The following is a 20157-nucleotide window of genomic DNA, read 5'->3' as shown; positions in this document are numbered from 1 at the left end:
AATATTAAAAAAAAAATCAAAATTAGCCAAAAAAATTGAAAAAAAAAAATCTAAGTTAGCCAAAACAGCTAGCATGAAGCTTAAATATTAACTAAATTCGAAATTAGCCTAAAACACTGAAAAAGGAAAATCGAAGTTAGCCAAAACAGCTAGCATGTAGCAGAAATATTAGCTAAATTCCAAAATAGTCAAAAAAGCCAGTTAGCCAAAACAGCTATCATGTAGCTGAAATATTAGCTAAGCCAAAAAGCTAGCAGAATGTCTTATAACTTTCAACTTTACTAAACTCTGACTATATAATATAAAATGTCGACTAATCAACAAATAAATTAGTCGTAGATTATTTTAATAGTCGATTAGTCGACTAATCGCGGCAGCCCTACATATAACCGATGGTACGGTACTGTTTAGTCCGGCTTAATGGGTCCATTTAATAACAGAAACTCTCAAAATACCAAACTACTGTACTGCTCGTTAGTAAAGTCTGGCGTTAGTAAACTGGAGCTAAAATAAAGGACGGCTGGTTAAAGGACAAATTCTGTCCATTTGTAGTCAAAGAGTGGTAAAAGTGATCAATACTATCATCATCAAAGGGAATATTTACATCAAATAATAATAACTGAGTAACAAAAGAAAATATGGAATCCTTCACTTTTATCCCAAACTCTCCAGACTCCCTGGAAAAACATTCCCTAAAGCTCCTAGATATCCCTACATACCAAGAGCATGCACATAAAATCCTGGAAATATGCTCCGTTTATTTCATGTCTGTTCGGGCTTTGTTTTTTCTTCCTTGTTAATGCAGCTCGGGTTTAACAAGCTGAAGCTCTCACATTCAATTATTCACATAAGTGTGAGATCAAAAAGCCGTCAAGTGGTGATAGAAGCTGTTAGCACAAAATCACAGAAGATACCAGAGCGCCGTTTGAGCTCAGCAGATTCCAAAGGCGCCGGCGTGAAGGATAGAGTTTGCTCTGTCAGCCGGTAGCTCAACAATTCACAGCGAAACGTACAAACCGGCAGATTTCACACCTTTAACTGCTAAGGTTTACGTCAGTTTACTCAAATACATCCGTTAATGAAGTGGTGATGAAACCAACACACCTGACGAGAAGCTTTTTGACTCGTCAGAAGCTGAAAACCTTCCAGAACTCTGATGATCCGTGAATGACAAACATGCAAACGGAAAAGTCTATAGTTATAGATGTAGATGTACCAGCATTAGCAGCCATGCTAATTTACATCTGCAAGTCCCAAAGTTACACATTAAAGCAGCTGGTATGTGAAATAAAAAAGAAATTCTGTGACGTGAAATGAGAGAACAAAAATCAAACTATTAGTGGGCTGGTCTAAACTAAAAGACAAACCAAAGGATATTGAAACCTTGACCAAAAATAAAATAAGTCAAAAGACTGTTGACCCAGCCATGTCGACCGTCTGAGTCAGAAGCTCCCAGTTAATGGCTGCCAGACCAAAATCTACCTAAAAAAACGTAACAAATAAACAAAGCCTGCAAATCAAGACTACCAAGGTCAACCATAACTTAAATAACAAAACCAGACTAAAAATTTTGGCATCAAACCAACGGGCTTTAGCCATCCATGTTCAGGTCGACAGAGGGTTAGCATTAGCCATCCTATGGAAAATTCCATTATACGTTAGCATCAAGATAGCGAGCATTACCAATGCATGTTCAGGTCGACAGAGCGTTAGCATTAACCGTCCTATGGGAAATTCCATTATACGTTAGCATCAAGCTAGCAGGCTTTAGCAATGTATGTTTAGGTTGACAGAGCGTTAGCATTAGCCGTCCTTTGGGAAATCTCATTATACGTTAGCATCAAGCTAGCAGGCTTTAGCAATGCATGTTCAGGTCAACAGAGGGTTAGCATTAGCTGTCCTATGGGAAATTCCATTATACGTTAGCATCAAGATAGCGAGCATTAGCAATGTATGTTCATGTCAACAGAGCGTTGGCATTAGCCGTCCTTTCGGAAATTACATTAAATGGTAGCATCAAGCTAGCAGGCTTTAGCAATCTATGTTTAAGTCGACAGAGCGTTAGCATTAGCTGTCCTATGAGAAATCTCATTATACGTTAGCATCAAGATAGCGAGCATTAGCAATGTATGTTCAGGTCAACAGAGCGTTAGCATTAGCGATCCTTTGGGAAATTACATTATACGTTAGCATCAAGCTAGCAGGCTTTAGCAATGCATGTTCAGGATGACAGAGCGTTAGCATTAGCTGTCCATTGGGAAATTCCATTATACGTTAGCATCAAGCTAGTGGATTTTAGCATTATGCATTAGCTCTATCTCTACTTTTTGACTATTGATCAATTAAGCTCATATCGACAAATCAATTTTATTAATTTTTATAAATCAAACGAGCAGTTTAGATTTAAGCTAAAGCTCTGGTGTTTAAGGGTTAAAGAAATGCATCTAATTTCATCACATATGTAAATTATGATAACTTTACTTCAAAATAAAAGCTTTAAAAGTTAATTATTCAAGAGATTGGATATAAAATATATATATTCTTTAGCTGTTCTTGAAATATTTAGGCAGATTTAAATGGAACCAATAGTAAAGTGAACGCGGTAACGACGGAGCTCTTAGATCTACATCCTTCAGCAGCTGGGAATCCAAAGCAGCTTTTCTTCTTCTTTTATTCCTCCTTTCGGAGATGAAATCCGCCTGTTCCTGTTCCCAAAACCCTCCCATGCGTCTCCCCCTTAAAAAAAGGAGAAAAAAATCCCAATCGGGCGATGCCGTCAGCTTTGTAGCTGGTCTGGTCTCGCCTCAAACTCCACGCAGAACGCCATTCCTGAATAATGAATTTCCTGCGCTCCTCGCACCACGTGAACCCAGTCGTCTCCCTCTGATCATTCCCTGCTTCCCGATCGGGGATGAAGTGGAATTTCTCCGAGTGAAAAGAGAGTTTGGGAAGTGAGACGGCCCCATGCGGTTTAGCAAAAGTGTTAGTCAAACTTAGAGAGGATGATCTGGTTTTAGTAAGAAAACGAGGAGAATTAATGAAATAGTGTCGTCCAGCCAATAGGAGGGCTGCACAGGTAGCAGAGGGAGCCTGTCGGCCTAAAAGGAGACGGAAAAAGCTCAAGGGAGCCCGAGAAGTAAATGTACACAAGCAGACGCACAACGACAAACTCCGCTCGTCTGGATTTGTGTCTGCCCTCCTGCAGGATTCAGAGCAAACACGAACAGAAACTGACAGCGAGGTTCTTCTTCCGCTCTCCTGACAAATTACACACAATGCAACGCAAGCAGATTCTGACAATGAAAGCCCAAGAAGTCTATAATGCTCCCAGTCAGCGCCGTGTGTTAGCAGACAGTAAGATATGTAGCAGTGACACGATATCATGGCTTTGTGTATAAATAGCGAGGCACTCCAGACAGATTCTCTGCTCACCGAGACGCATTAGGAGCTTCTCTCGTGTTGTTTCATTCCATTAAATCACAAAAAGGTTTGGATCCAAAATGTCAAATTCTTCTGGGATTTGTGGCACCAGGTGACACACAAAGCAAAGCATGTGCTGCTGTAACAGCTTCCAGCTGAGATCTAAGCAAACACTGGTCCCACTGCAAGATCCAGACTCGCTTTGGTCCCAGAAAGGCCAATAAAATTTGATGCCAAAGACATTTTTAAGACAGAAAATCAATAAATGTGTAAAAATCAGACATTAAGCGACGAAATTCAAAAAAACACAAAGCCAGCAGCATCGGTCGGACATCACTGGACTACAGAGGTATTCATATGTCTTGTTTGGTGTCTTTTCAGAGTATTTGTACTTCTGTTTTTTCAAAATCTAAAGTCAAAAAACTGGTTTTGGATGTTCAAAAACTTCCTGTTTCACATTTTATTTGACATCGACTTCACTAAATCGCAAAGCACCCGCCAACTTCAACTTTAAAACTTTAGTCTCGACTTTCCTAACATCTAAAGAACAACTAACAAATAAACAAAGCCTGCAAATCAAGACTACCAAGGTCTAAACCAAACTAAAATAACAAAACCCAGCAGTGGAAGACTACCACTACCTTATAGCTGCAATGCAAGCTAAATTCCAAAATAGCCTACAAAAACAAAACAGCCCAAATTAGCCCAAAACAGCTAGCATGTAGCTTAAATATTAGCTTAACTCAAAAACAGCTTAAAAAAACTGTACTAAATGTCAAAATAGTTCATAAAGCGAGCAGAATACCAATTTAAAAAATTTAAAAATCGTAACTTTTTAACATGAAAACGCTGAAACTGATAGCCAGCTAAAATATTAACTAAATGAACATTAGCCTAAAAAACTAAAAAAAAATGAACTTAGGTTAGCCAAAACAGCTAGCATATAGCTAAAAAAAGATAAACCTCAAAATATCCTAAAAACCTAAGAAAAGCCTGAATTAGCCAAAACAGCTAGCATGTAGCTGACATATTAGCTAAAATCCAAAATAACCACATTAAAAATAAAGGCTAAATTGGGAAAAACATCTAGAGTGTAAATATTAGCCTAACTCCAAAACAGCCTAAAAAAAGCTTAAAAAGAAAAGCCTAAATTAGCCAAAACAGCTAGCATGTAGCTGACATGCTAGCTAAACTCCAAAATTGCCAAAAAAAACCTAGATTATCCATAACAGCTAGCGTGTAAATATTAGCCTTAGTCCAAAGCAGCCTGAAAAACTGTTTAAAAAGCCTAAATTAGCCAAAAAAACTAGCATGTAGCTGACATATTAGCTAAACTCCAAAATGACAACAACAAATAAAAAAGGCTAAATTAGCCAAAACATCTAGTGTGTAAAAATGAGCCTAACTCCAAAACAGCCTAAAAACACTTAAAAAGAAAAGCCTAAATTAGCCAAAACAGCTAGCATGTAGCTGACATGTTAGCTAAACTCCAAAATGGCCAAAGAAATCTTAGTAAATGCCAAAATAGTGCATAAAGCTAGCAGAATGCCAATTTTAAAACTTTAAAACTGAAACTTTTTAACAGGAAAACGCTGAAGCTGATAGCCAGCTAAAATATTAACTAAATGAACATTAGCCTAAAAAACAAAAAAAAAAAATGAACTTAGGTTAGCCATAACAGCTAGCATATAGCTAAAAAAAGATAAACCTCAAAATAGCCTAAAAACCTAAGAAAAGCCTGAATTAGCCAAAACAGCTAGCATGTAGCTGACATGCTGCCTTTCTCCCGTCCTGCTAAACAGCCACCACATCCCATAATACTTTCCTTTTCTGCCAAACTCTAATTGACTGGTATCTGTGAAGCGGCGCCGCCTCGTTACCGCGGTGAGGGATGTGAAGCTGCTGCCTCACCCCTCGCCCGTCTCACATCAGAGAAGCAGCGAGCGCCGCGCCTGCTGAGGGAGCCGCGTAGGCAAACAAGACTTTCAAAACAAAAGCGCCGTCGTGTCACAACTTTCCGGGAGAATAAACACTTCAGTTTACCTGCATGAAGGAAACCGGCTCGTTTGACTGCTGTTGTCTTTGCTGCCGCCTGATCTCTCAGTGTTTCTACCTTGATGTCGCAGGCAGCAGGAATCTCTGGCTTCACTCACGTGGTTTCCTTCTCTTTACGCTTTTTCTTTTCTGCCAAAAGTAATGATGCACCAGAGAGAACGGAGAGGGACGGAGGAGAGAAAAACGAGACAAAACGCTGCCATGAAGACCGTCAGAACAGCGGATTCTGCTGTTGAGTTCTTAAGACGCTGCGACACGTGAGGAGAAATAAGAGCAGAAGGATCGGATGCTGCGGCTACTCGCAGAGCTGAAGCCGTTTTTCAGAAACTGGAACCAAAGAGAAATTCTCCAAAATCAAAACGTAGATTTGAGGAAATCTTTGTCACAAATTCCACTTCCTGTTGGGGCAGGTTGGTGACTTAACCAGGTAACCACTACCGGGACTCGTTACCCTCGAATTCCAATCATCGACTGTATCTGAGAACTGGAACGTCTTTTTCCCCAATATGGACGCCGCCATGTTGGAGCCGGACGCCAAACTGGTTCGAGTCGACGTTTCTATGGCAACCAATCAGGAGTAAGCTTGTTGGAAGGCCACACCTCCACCAACTGAAAGCACCAAATCTATCAATGGACGTGGAGTCCGGTTGGCTCCGCCTACTTCTATTGAGGCATCTGATTGGTCAGTTTATCAAATATCTTGAAACATCAAGAATAGCTTTTAATTTCTTTATAGAGGTTTCTGGGATTTTGACTTCTTGGGGCTACTTCCTGTTTGGGGGAGGGGTCACTCAGTCCAGTTTTCGTATACAGTTAACACAAACTCCGCCCACCATTGAGGACAACAAACGCCCTCCCCTTTGACCTGCGCTCCTTCCGCTCTCCTGTTAGCTTCTGATCCGTCAGAGAAGGACGGCGGCGGCATCAGCTGCCAGCAGATCAAGGAGGACAAAGAGTCGCCGCCGCAGAGGGAGCGCGGCCCGTGACGCCCGGCCGTGAAGTCAACAAGCGCCACTTCAGCAGCGAGAGCAAACTTCAGCACAATGAGGGGCAGCGCCGGCTCCTCCAGGAGGAGAAGTCAAACCGGGAGCAGACGGGAGGAGAGGCCGCCAGATCTGCTGCAACAAAACCCTCTTTCTCTGCTGGAGCCGCGGCCCCTAAACGCGGCTCCATGAGCGCATTCTTCAGTGACATAATGCTTTTTTAAGCTACTGCCCCCCCAGGACCCCCACTCTCTCCTCCTCTTGGCCCCGCGCTCACATTTCCTCCGTCTCACTATTTAAACCTGAACACCAGAGGAGGGTTAAGTGTTTGTTTTTGTGGAGAAGTTCCCTCGGCATTGATGTGCCGTAGGTGTTTGCTGAGGACCATAAAAGCCCCCCCCTCCTTAAGAGAGCAGTTCAAACCCCCCCAGGGGGGCGTGAAGCTCACACGAGGAGACACCAACAGTGCTGACGGACGGCGGCCTCGCCGGAGCCTCTGGTCCTTCGGTCGGACGTTTTCGTGTGACTAAATCAGCCGCTGCGGATCTGGGTCGGTTTTTACCCTTCGCCTGCTCCCAGAACGGCGCCCCGGGTCATCTGTGCCGACAGACAAACCCCCGGGGGCCCCACCTTCACCTCCACCCCCTCCGCAGGGACACACGCCCATGTTTGGCAGCAGAAATGTGACACAAAACGACCACAACCAGAGAGAAGACACCGACCTTCCTGGATGATCGGGCCGCAGGTTTACATACAGTGACCTTGATTTAAGGTCAACGGACCATAAATGGGTCAAATTAATAACGTATAAACTATTAACTGGTGCTGCCACATCTTTTAAAGAATCCCAACGTGCAGCTTTTCCATTTACGAGTCCAACCAGGACAAGTCATGATCGCTGGGTGAGTCCGTAGAGCCAAAATGTTCATAACATCTTTATCTGAGGCGGCGGTCGTCAACCTTTCACAGTAAAAGAGCCGTTTGGACTTGTTTTCTACGGATCACAACCTAGTCTCACTTGTTTGCATTCATGACCTTCATTTTTTGTAATAATAAATATGAATTTTGTCTATAACTTCACATGAATGGACGAAATCTGGAGACATTTACACATCGTCCAACCAGCCCAAAAGAAGACATTAAACATAAATAAACTCTTAAAGGCTAAAGTAAGACTATGCGGCTCCTTCTAGGTTTCGATCACAGGAGAACCTAATTTGTTAGAGGTTACCGACCTCTGATCTAGTCGATAGAAGTTCTAAAAATGATTCCAGACGAGACCAGAGAAGACATTTTTCGATTCCATCAAGCCCAACAGCCCAAGGAAGGTTTTTTTAAATGATTCCCGGGACGCGGCCCACCGCCGTGCTAATCCCCTCACTCGTTTTCATCCTGGGGAGTCACCCGGTCGCCCCGCCCCTCCTCAACACCTAGCTAGCAGCTGCTGTGGAAGGAGGCGTGGCCTGCGCACTTGGGCTTTAGTCTGATCCCAAGGAAGCAAAAGCCCCCCCCCCATTCATTCTTTTCTACTCCTGCTTCCCACAACTGCACCCCCACCACCCCCTCCAGGCCGGGGCGGCCCGGCTGTGCTGGTAATCCTTCAGTGAATGTGGGTCAGTGATCGGGGCTTTGGCTTCGTCACTCAGAGAGGGGACAGACAGTCGGGGTCGTGACCTCAGTCATCACACACAGACACACACTTGTAATCGCACACTCGTGTGGCACGACGAAGACCCACAAACGCACACAGAGGAGGAGGAGGAGCACACAGGAGATGTGTCAGAGTTCATCATGGAGGACGCAACATTCATGACCCCGGAGCTTCAGCAGGAACCCTGTTTCATTTACCGTCTTTATTTATAAAAATGCTAATGTCTTCTCGATAATGAAGGAATAATAACTTCTTTGTAAGGATCCGCCTAAAACATTGAAATGTTAAGGATTTATAACCTTAAACATCAACAATTTAAAAACAGAGCAACTTAGAAATAAGTCAAAAGTTCTTAAAATTTGACAAATAATAAAATCACTAATAATAATAATAAAAATACATTTTATTTATATGGCGTCTTTCTGAGCGCCCAACATCGTAGATAAACTAGACTAAACTAGACTACAATGACCATCTCTGGCCGTACCCCAGACTCCCACAGCTACCGTTACGACTCCGATGCGACCGCCGGAGTCTTGGCGTAACTTTAAAGGTGCGAGAGGAACCTCCTCTGCAGACGGTCACGTCCAACTCTGTGATCTGCCTCTCCGGTGCTCCAAATCTGTTTCAAAGAGTCGCAGCCCCTTTTTGCGAAGTTTAGGCCATTAAGGACTTACATCGTAACAAATGGCGGGTTACCGCGAGAACCGACCTCGGGGATGACCACATCTCTAAAAAGAGAATAAACCAGTTGGGTAAAAAAAATGGTCTTACCAAGAATTGTTATTTTAAGTCAGATATTTGCTGAAGCTAAAGGTGTTTTCAGACTGAACACATTTCGTTTTGCTTAAAGTGAACCAGAGTTCGTTTCCTCCAATAATCCGGATCACATTTCCCGTCTGAATTCCCCCAAGTGGACTCTGGTCCGGGACCAGGAACCGTTCTCAGATCTCTGTTCGTTTCCAGTCAGACTGAGACCGGTTTGCTCCGATTTTCTTTAGTCTGAATTGGCTGCACGCTCGCAGTGGAACAAGTAGATCAAGACGGCCACCGTAGCCAGATATTATGGGATGTAAGGACAGTAACAGAGCTCAGCAACTCGTTGAAATGTTGTTGGATAAATGTAAGATCATTAAAACAAATTTTAACAGAAACCAAATCGCTTCTCAGCATTTTCCTGACATTCTATATGTCGCAAACAATTGTCAGAGATCCCTCTCAGGTCCTCAGAACATTGTTCCTAAACCTACAATACCGGATGGTAGTGCTTCCACAAACGATTATTTTAATAGCCGAATAATCGCTGATTACTTTTTCAGATTAGTTGCCTAAGTTAGCCAAAACAGCTAACATGCAGCTGAATTATTAGTTAAACTCTAAATTAGCCAAATATACTGAAAAAAGCCTAAGTTAGCCAAAATAGCTAGCATGTAGCTGAAATATTAGCTAAACTCCAAATTATCCTTAAAAAATGAAAAAAGCCTTAGTTAGCTAAAATAGCTAGCGTGGAGCTGAAATATTAGCTAAACTCCAAATTATCCTTAAAAAGTAAAAAAGGCCTAAGTTAGCCAAAATAGCTAGCGTGGAGCTGAAATATTAGCTAAACTCCAAATTATCCTTAAAAAGTGAAAAAAGCTTAAGTTAGCCAAAAAAGCTAGCATGTAGCTGAAATATTAGCTAAACTCCAAATTATCCTTAAAAAGTGAAAAAAGCCTTAGTTAGCTAAAATAGCTAGCGTGGAGCTGAAATATTAGCTAAACTCCAAATTATCCTTAAAAAGTGAAAAAAGCCTAAGTTAGCCAAAATTGCTAATGTGGAGCTGAAATATTAGCTAAACTCCAAATTAGCCTTAAAAAGTGAAAAAAACCTAAGTTAGCCAAAATAGCTAGCATGAAGCTGAAATATTAGCTAAACTCCAAAATAGCCAAAAATCCTTCATAATTGCCAAAGTAGTCCAAATGGTGAGTAATATCGGAGATATTCAACTGTTAAGGATCTGTCTGTCTGGAAGCGGCTGCGTCGGAAGGGGGCGGAGCAAGGAGCTTTACATCAACAATACTATCTTTTTCAAACTGCATTTTCTTTGTCTGGTCCCGATTCCCAACAATTCGAATAAAGAAATCCTCAGGAATCATTTTTTTGAGCTGAATGAGTCCTCCATCCTCAGATAAAGGCCTCCAGAACATGTTAGGAACATCGCGGTGGGTCTTTAACACGAACAGAATGGCGGCTGTCGGCGGTTAGACCCATAAAAGATGCTCAGTAACGACACGACAAACACTCGTCGCTAAAGTCGCTCATCAAAGTGAACAGCCGTTACCGTGCCCACACATCACATCCCAAACGCTCTCTCCGCCGTAATGAGAGCAGCGCCCGAACCAGGGCGGCCGGGGTGGGGTGGGGGGGTCTGACAGATATTCACTCTGATTGGATAAAATAACAAACAGGTTAAATGTAGTTATGGGCTCAAATCTGTCTCTGGCACACATGTTCCGGAGCGAATATCAAAGGCTCCCAATTACGCCGCGCCGCATTCAAACCAATTATCCTCCACATCATTAACATTCTCCGTCAGACGCGTGCTACTTTATCTAAGAGAGAGCAGCAATCATGAAATATGCATGATTTATTAGTCTGACGACAGAAAAACAAACAATGGCAACCCGGAGCGCGTGACACCCTCTCCTGACAAACAACTGCGGCCGCCGCCGCCGCCGTTCAGGTGAGTGCTGCCATTCCCCCTCCAAATGATAGTGTTTGACTGAGATAACATTGTGCAGAAGGAAGAGTCGCCGTCAGCCGGCCCACATCAGCCGTACGCGCGTCTAATGGCGGCAAATAAAACGACAAGACAATCAAACGGAACACAAAGAGCGAGTGGAGAGCGAGGGGATCCTCTCGTTGTCTCCGGCCATCAGCCACTCCGGCTTGAGATGATTCTCTCAAGTGTGGGGAAATTTCTGCTGATGACACAGCTGTGGAGACGAAAATGTCACGGCGCTTGGCTTATGTTCCTGTCATTGACTCCAAACGGGAAAAAAAAATCCCATTTCCTGCTCTCCGTCGTAGGAGGTCTGGAGTTATGTCCCCATTCTCTAGACCAGGACTGTCAAACTCAACCTCACAACGGACCAAAATCCAAAACACACCTGAGGTCGCGGGCCGAAGAGGATAAACATTTATTGAACACTTTAAAATGAACATTTTTTTAACTTTAAAACTGTAAGTTTTTAACATAATTATAAATATATAGCATTACCTGTGATAATGCTAGAATGAATGCTGTAAGTTGAATTTAGCTACTGAAGATGCTGAAATTAATAGTTAAAAAAGCTGAAGCTTATAGCTGAAAACGCTGAAGCCGAAAGCTAAAACCGCTGAATCCGATAGGTGAAAACGCTGAATCCGACAGCTGAAAATACTGAAGACAATAGCTAAAACCGTTGAAGCAGATAGCTGAAAACGCTGAAGCCGATAGCTGAAAACGCTAAAGCCAAAAGCTAAAACCGCTGAATCCGACAGCTGAAAACACTGAAGCCGATAGCTGAAAACGCTGAAGCCGATAGCTGAAAACGCTGAAGCCGATAGCTAAAACCAATGAAGCAGATAGCTGAAACGCTAAAGCTGATAGCTAAAACTTCTGAAGCTGATACCTAAAAACGCTGAAGTTGATACCTGAAAACGCTGAATCCGATAGCTAAAACTGCTGAAGCTGATAGCTAAAACTTCTGTTGCTGATACCTGAAAACGCTGAATCCGACAGCTGAAAACGCTGAAGACGATAGCTGAAAACGCTGAATCCGACAGCTAAAAACGCTAAAGCCAAAAGCTAAAACCGCTGAATCCGACAGCTGAAAACGCTGAAGCCGATAGCTGAAAACGCTGAAGCCGATAGCTAAAACCAATGAAGCAGAGAGCTGAAACGCTGAAGCTGATAGCTAAAACTTCTGAAGCTGATACCTGAAAACGCTGAAGTTGATACCTGAAAATGCTGAATCCGATAGCTAAAACTGCTGAAGCTGATAGCTAAAACTTCTGTTGCTGATACCTGAAAACGCTGAATCCGACAGCTGAAAACGCTGAAGACGATAGCTGAAAACGATAGCTGAAAACGCTGAATCCGACAGCTGAAAACACTGAAGACGATAGCTGAAAACGCTGAAGACGATAGCTAAAACTTCTAAAGCTGATACCTGAAAACGCTGAAGTTGATAGCTGAAAACGATGAATCCGATAGCTAAAACTGCTAAAGCTGATAGCTGAAAACGCTGAATCCGATAGCTAAAACTGCTAAAGCTGATAGCTAAAAATGGTGAAGCTGATAGCTAAAAGTGCTGAAGCTGAAAATGCTGAAGATGACAGCCAGCTAAAATATTTGCTAAAAACCAAATTAACCTAAAAACATGTATTAAAAAAAACCTAGATTAGGAAGTAGCTGAAAATTAGCTAGACTTCGAAATAGCCTAAAAAAACTTACAAAAATAAAAATTAGCCGAAAAAGCTAGCATGTTGCTAAAATGTTTGCCAAAGTCCAAAATAGCCAAAATAATCTTAGTAAAATAGTGCAAAAAGTTAGCAGAATGTAAATTTTTTAAACTTTCAAACCGTAACTTTTTAACATAATTTTGAATAATAGAAATTCTGGAATATTATTGTAGAATAAATCAACTTAAACCTTAAATCAATATTTTATTCTCCATAAAATAAGAGCAAGATAACATTGGGTCACTAATAAAAATAAATAAAATGACCCGGAGGGCCGGATCCGGCCCCCGGGCCGTGACTTTGACACGTGCTCTTCCCTTCCCTTCGCTGCTTCGGTTTCTCCCGGTTGACCTTGAGCAGCTGCTGCCAGTAAAGTAGCTAAAGTGCAAAGTCAATACGAGTCAACAAAGCTGGTTAAGTATTAAACGGGCCGACGTCACCAGAGGAATACCGGAGGAGCAGGAAAAACGGACCAAAACGTTACCTCTCCCCCTCTGCAGCAATAATGGACCGCTCCAAAAAAAATACTCCTCCAATGAGTTTTAGTACTTTTGATTTCTGCAAGATAATCCGCCTGGCAGAGGAACGGGGGTCTTATGGCGCTGATTCCACGCTGACCCACATAAACCACATCCAGATCAACGCTCAATAAAATGCTGATTTATTAACAAAAAAAAAAGAAACGTTGATTTTGCGTTTGTGAAATTAGAAACTCATATAGCATAAAGTTCAAAAACAGATCAGTAATTGCTCTCCACCGTCCTCTCCTTGGATTATAGTCAGCAGCTGGGAAAACTGTCCGGATAATGTGGCGTTGAATGGACCCTTTCATCGGGGCCGGCGTGGAAGTGGACTGCAGTGACTCCAATTGAAAGCTATTACAGCTAAGAAAATCAATTGGATAAATGTATGGAGCGTGGTGCCTTTGTGTCTGCGCGCGGCGCGGGCGGGAGCCCGTTTAGGCTCCGACATCCCGACTTCCAGTCAGCCCTGGAGGCACATTCCTGAGAGGAGGGAAAACTGCAGGGTCAAAGGACGGGAGAGGGAACCGGCCAGAACGCACAGACATCGAGGAGGTCTCACTCTGATCTATTTTCAGAGATCTTTTCTTTACGATGATCTCGTTGTCAGACTAAATCCAAAAACTGTCGTTTTCTAGGACATAGTTGCTGCAGAGCAGCAAAGCCTACCTTCATTTCCCATAATCCCTTTGTTTACACTTTCTCCTGCTAGCTTACAGCCCCTCAACCTAGCATTAGCAGTGCAACAAAAATGGCGAGCAATATCAGAAAAATCCAATTTGGAGCCAGATTATGGATCTATTTGTCTATAATTGGAGGGAAGCAGGAAACTTGTGGCCCCGCCCACCATATTTTCTACATCACAAATACGATCTTTTTCAAGCTGGATGTTTTTTGTCCCCTCCTGATTATCTACGATTTGAAAATTAAAAAAAACTCTAAGGAATTTTAATCATAATTTTCCTCATAAATATCTTCCACTATCAGAAAAACGCCACAAGAATGTTAAAAACACAATTTTTATCAGAGTCAGATGTTTGCCTGATGATATTTTGTAGTTCTATATCTGTGAAACAAAACACAGAACAAAGAAGTAACGTCAGAGCTATTGACTGTATATAAAGGTGGACCGAGTGACTCCTCCCCTCTGGCGTTCCAAACAGGAAGTACCAGTAGGTACCAAGAAGCCAAAAGTCCCACAGACTTCTATGGAGAAATAAACAGTCATTCTATTGGTCAGAATGACGGTCAAAACCGACCAATCAGATTCCTCAGAGATAGCATGTGGTCCCCACTGGCCCCACCTCAAACGTTTGATTGACAGATTCTCCCGAGCTGCTTTCAGCGTAAAGGGGTGTGGTCTTTAAACAAGCTCACTCCTGATTGGCGACTGTAGTTGCCATAGAACCAATCACTGTCGTCTGGCTCCAACATGGCGATGTCCATGCTGTGGAAAAATTGTGATCGAATTTTTTCACTGAAGTCAGAACTAAGGTGTTTTCTACCTGTGATGTCACACCTGTTCTGTCCAGTTCTCTATATACAGCCAATATGAAAGAGTAGTGATGCGTATCCAAGGTAACAACAGTTTCTTTCATTGACTGTATATGAGAACTGGACTGAGTGACTCCTCCCAATGGCGTTCCAAACAGGAAGTACCTGCTGGCTCCATGAAGCCGAATGTGACTGATTGTGTTGCCCTCTTTCAGTGGCCTTCCAAGAGCTCACTCCTTATTGGTGAGCGTGGTTGCCATGGAGACTCAAACCGATGTGAACCAATCTGACGACATCTGGCTCCGACATGGTGACGTCCGTATCAGGAGAAAGGAGAAGTAAATAAACCACTAAAAGAAGGAAGTAGGTGAACTATTTTCTACTCCAGTTCTCATTTACAGACGATGGTTTCTCCTTTGGTTTATTTTAGTTCCTAAATCAGCAAAACGAACAACCGTTGGAGTACGGAGCGAAATTAGGGCCAATATTATTTGAAACCTAAATAAAAAAACATGTAAAATGTCCAAAACTGTTTGCTTTCTAAAATAAATGTAATTATTTTCAGTTTCGAGTTTTCTGTTCTTCAAAACTCAAATTTTTGATATCATGAACTTTTTTTTCAAACTCTTTTGTAAAATAAACTTTTGGGCACAGAGAGGCCAAAAGTTTGTAAACTGAAATTTTCAGATTCGAAAAAAAAAAAAAAGTTGAAAATAAAATAATAGTTTTTGATATTAAAATTTTGAGTTTTAAAACCTAAAAAATCACAACATTTGAAGCTGAAATAATTAAGTTTGTTTTAAAATAGCAAACAATTTTGGACATTTTCCTTTTTTTGGGCAATATTTTTTTTATTTGGGTTTCACATAATATCGGCTCTACCGTAGCTCCTTACAGGAGCAGCCAGGTGGAGGTTTAGCAGAAACAGGAAGCTTAAATTTGACCAAAATAAATCCGATACATGACCACAGCAGAGCAGGATCGTCTGGATTCCCAGTTTTAGCACATTTCCAAACACACCTGCAGCAGGTGAGGCTGCAGCGACTCTATCGGAGCGTTCCCTCTCCCAGTCCAGGTATGAACTCTGCAGCCTCGGCAGAGCAGCGCCGTGAACCGCTAACAGCTGCTTTGACACATGTGTGCATTCCTGAGTCTGCACCGCAGCGTCCCCGCGGGGCATCACCTGCCCCCCCCTCTGGAAATGAAGCACCAGCAAACATCAGCACAGAGATCCTTTCACCTGAGAGCGCTGCGTCAGGGTTTGTGCGCGGCGTGGACCGGCGCCCGGAGGGGCTTTGAATACTATTAAAAAGAAGTCATCAATTTTATTAAATCTAAAGGAGGTTACTTAATAAAAGCACAAGCAAATACTTCAATTTATAGGATCCACTGCTGCCGGAGGGACGTTTCCCCGAGGAAGAATCTACATTTTTATGCAAAAACGGGTTTGGAACAGAAAAAAACAGATGAAAGATGCTCAGAATAAAGCTGGAGAGAATGGACGGGTAGGACTCACTTTCCCGGATCAATGATCATCATTACAGAACCGAGATGTTCTGGAGACAGAGCTACCTTTGGGAAAACGGGACGGAGCCTTTGGGGAAAAGCGCCGCAGACGTGGAATGTCGGATAATGGATCTCCAGGTGACGTGGAGGCCAAAGCATCCACAGGGATGCGAGGAGAGAGCGGTAAAAGAGCGATGTGGGGGGGTGACGGAGGCAAAGACAAGTGCATGCTTGTGAAATTTTAGAGTTCACTCCCAGTTCATGAACATAAATGAACCCCCAACCTGAACCGAACCGCCCTCTGCATTAGAACGCCACTGTTGTTCTCAGGAGGAGTCATTAATTACCACCTTGACAGAACCAAGACTTCCAAAATTAGAGGTAATCAGCTGTCCCTGGGGGCTCAACGGAATGATGGCACAAATGAAAGTGGTAATTAACTCCTTAGGACTGATTTATCGGAACTAAATTGTTTTATAATTTGCTCAGCGGCACCCTGGAAAACTAAATAAACTCCGCTTTGTGTGGGAAGCAGGCGGGACAAGGTCACTTTAACTCTGATCGTTTCCATAAGAAACCTCTCCCCTGGTCAACTTTCACTTAATCTGCGCTGAGTACAGGCTGCAAATCAAACGTGTCCATGCATATCCTAGTAAAAACGCTCCCACTGAGTGGAGCTGGAAGGTGTTCAAGGCGGGTGAATTCCTTCGTGGGAAAGGAGGGACTGATGGGGGAGCAGGGGATGTCCAGACAGACTGGCTGAGAGAGGACCAAAGAGGGGGGGGGTCTATAAACTGAATAAGCTAAACTCACATGATCGTTTTTTAAACATTTAAGCAGATAAACTTGCGGTGCGTAAAGATGGAAAAACTGTTTTACGCACAGATTTGGTGCGTAAAAGCGCAAATTCACGTGATTGTTTTTTAAGTATTGAAGCAGATAGAATGCTGTGCGTGAAGTTGGAAGACTTACGCACAGACTCACGATTGTTTTTAGATATTTAAGCAGATAGAATGTGGTGCGTAAAGTTGGGAGACTGTTTTACGCACAGGTTTGGTGCGTAAAAGCGCAAACTCACTTGTCATATTCCGCGTTATCCTTGTCACAGCGCGCGTCCTTGTGCTTCTGCCAGTCCTTGCCGTGCTTGCAGGTGGTGAGCAGCACCACGTCCTCCGCGTTGTGCACGTGATATAAGGCATTCCGCGTGTCCGAGCCGATGCCCGTCAGGTAGCGCTTCCCCTTGAACACCAGCATGTACTTTCGGAAGGGCGGGATGGAGTTGTACTTGAGGAAGCCCCGCTCCCCCCCGGTGCGCGGGTGCTCCTTGGAGAACAGCGGGATGGACACGTCGAAGTTGGGCCGGAAGTTGTCGGTGCTGATGCTGGCTTTGGCCAGCATGGCCTGGCCGATGTCGAAGCCCAGATCCTCCGTGTAGTCCGGCCACGTCCCCGAGTACAGGTTGAAGATGAGGTGGTTCCGGCCGTCGTTCCACAGGGGCAGGTTCTGGACCTTGGTCTTCAGGTTGTGGACGTACTGGGGGGAGAGCTGGTCCCGGTCCAGGGTGTCCAGGCTGAGCACGAACAGGCAGGCCTGTCCCGGGTCCGCGGTGTAGAACCGGGAGCCCTCGATGCTGGACAGGATGTTCTGGTAACTCTCGGAGATCTTCTCGCCCTTCTGCTGCGGGTACACGTAAACTTTGAAGCCGTTCCGGTGGCACGCGGAGAAGTCGAAGCAGGAGTCCATGCGGCAGCGCCTCCCCCGGTACGCGCTCGTGCTCAGCTCCTTCTTCTGCCGCGGGGACGTGTGCAGGTTGAACTCCTCCGTGTCCGCCTGCTCCCGCGGCTGGAAGCGGTGTAACGGGTCGGAGTAGTGGGGCCAGGGCTGCTGGGAGCGCCGGCTGCGGTCGTGCCGGCTCCTGCCCGCCGCCGGGAGCCGCGCCGCCCCCAGGTAGACGAGCAGCGCGAGGCACGCGCCGGCGGACAGCACGATCAGGTAGCGCTTCTTGGCCTGCATGTGTCCCGGGAACGGAGGCGAGTCGAAGAAGAAACGGAAAGTGGCCCCAAGTTAGGCTCCCCGAGCCATCCCCGGCCCCCCTGCGGCGTATTCGGTTCCCGAGTCCAGCGGTTGATCCGGTGCATGTGGGCGACTGTTTTTGGAAGTGGAGAGCCGGTCCCGCGCGCGCGGCGGTGGACTTTCAGCGCATGGCGGAGCGCCGGACGCGGCGCGCCTACAGGGATCCGCGCTGCCCGGACGCGCCGGGACTCCTGCCGCCCCCCCTCATCCGGGCGGGCTGTTCGGGGCAGAAACTGTCCAGCGGGGACAAAAGGGGGGGTTCGGATGTTCGGTGGCTCAATCCGCTCCGTCACTGCCTCATAATCCGGTAAGAACGGAACCCGAACACCGGAGGTCGGGGGGCAACTCAGCGCCTCAGTAACCGGACGAATCCCTGCATTTCTCCGCTCATGTATCACCTCATATCCTCGGATGGAAGAAGAAGAAAGAAAAAATCAAAGCGCGTCCACGGAGAGCCGCGCGGCGCGTGAACTTCTCCCGCCGTCCGAGCGCGGAGCCCAAAAAGCCCAAAAAAAGGTCGGGAAAGACCGGAATCCTCGGTCCGAGTGTCCAATTACCGACTGCTCAGTTGTTCCGATAGTTGGTCGCTAACATTCCAATCCCGACACGACGGCAGCTGACGTTACGTCCCACCGACGCGCAGCGGCGCCGCTGATTGGTCCGGCCGTGGGAACGGAAGAGGCGGGGCCTGCAGGGAAGCACCCATTCATAACCGGAGTGCTGCGCGTGAGCGAATCATCTGATGGAGTTCATCGAGAGAACTGCAGATGTGTCCAAGATTACAGCCGTAAACCTGCAATCTTTACTTTTAATGAAGCCCCTCCAGAGTAAAAGCCTCATTTCAAGATACAAAATAAGAGTCTTTTTTACCCACAACTTATTTTTTTACAAATTTTAGGGAGAAAAGTCACAATAAAATAACTCTTCTCAATAAATTTTAAATATTGTTGCTTTTTTTATTAGTGATTAAAAAGCTAATTGTTTCTTTTCTTATAATATTAGAGTATATTTTTATATTTTTGTTTTAATTTTACTCAGATTTTTTGAGTTATAATAGTTTAATTTTTTCAACTTTTTTTTTCGGTGTTAAAACAAAAAGTTTCTCCCTTTTTGTGAACATTTTGTTTCTTTCAAGTTCCCTTAAACTAAGATTATACTGATATAAAAATAAAGGTCACATCTAATATTAGACATGTTTCAAAGTCAAGGCCCGGGGGCCGGATCCGGCCCTCCAGATCATTTCATTTTATTGTTATTAATGACTTGATGTTATCTTGCGCTTATTCCTAACTTGTATAATTTAAATATTGAAAGTTATTTAAGGTTTAAATTGATTTATTCTGGAATAATATTTATTTATTTTTTTACTTATAGTTATGTTAAAAAGTTACAGTTTTAAAAATTGCCATTTTGCTAGATTTCTGGACTATTTTTGCATCAACTAAGAACTATTTTAGTTAAGCTAGTTTAGCTATTTTTTTTTAGCTACATGCTAGCTGTTTTGGCTAATTTAGGCTTTTCTTTTTAATTTTTTTAGGCTGTTTTGGAGTTAGGCTAATATTTACACACTAGATGCTTTGGCTAATTTGGCCTTTTATATTTGTTTTTGTCATTTTGGAGTTTAGCTAATATGTCAGCTACATACTAGCTTTTTTGGTTAATTTAGGCTTTTTAAAAACGTTTTTTAGGCAGTTTTGGAGTTTAGCTACTTTTTCTGCTACATGCTAGCTGTTTTAGCTAATTTAGACTTCATTTTAAGTTTTTTAGGCCGTTTTGGACTAAGGCTAATATTTACACGCTAGCTGTTATGGCTAATCTAGGCTTTTTTCAGGTTTTTTGGCAATTTTGGAGTTTAGCTAACATGTCAGCTACATGCTAGCTGTTTTGGCTAATTTAGCCTTTTTTAATTTTTTGTGGTCATTTTGGATTTTAGCTAATATGCCAGCTACACTGTAGCTTTTTTGGCTAA

General features: G+C 43.6%; 1 protein-coding gene and 1 long non-coding RNA gene across 2 annotated transcripts in view; one reads left to right on the top strand and one right to left on the bottom strand.

Moving 5' to 3' along the window:
• The window catches only part of ext1b (exostosin glycosyltransferase 1b), a 170941-nt gene extending 151720 nt beyond the window's left edge, over positions 1-19221 (bottom strand). Inside the window, exon 1 of the mRNA XM_024298588.2 lies at positions 17194-19221. Coding sequence (XP_024154356.1) covers positions 17194-18128 — 935 coding nt within the window. The 5' untranslated portion in view covers positions 18129-19221. The remainder of the gene's footprint in view (positions 1-17193) is intronic.
• LOC112162701 overlaps positions 10139-20157 on the top strand; it is a 41357-nt gene continuing 31338 nt past the window's right edge. Inside the window, exons 1-2 of the long non-coding RNA XR_002922134.2 lie at positions 10139-10831; positions 14825-14972. This is a non-coding gene — a long non-coding RNA (uncharacterized LOC112162701). The remainder of the gene's footprint in view (positions 10832-14824; positions 14973-20157) is intronic.

This window comes from Oryzias melastigma, linkage group LG11 (assembly GCF_002922805.2).
Source record: "Oryzias melastigma strain HK-1 linkage group LG11, ASM292280v2, whole genome shotgun sequence".
NCBI classification, from domain to species: domain Eukaryota; kingdom Metazoa; phylum Chordata; class Actinopteri; order Beloniformes; family Adrianichthyidae; genus Oryzias; species Oryzias melastigma.
The sequence above is the reverse complement of the archived record's forward strand: the minus strand, read 5'-3'. Positions and strand labels throughout refer to the sequence as shown.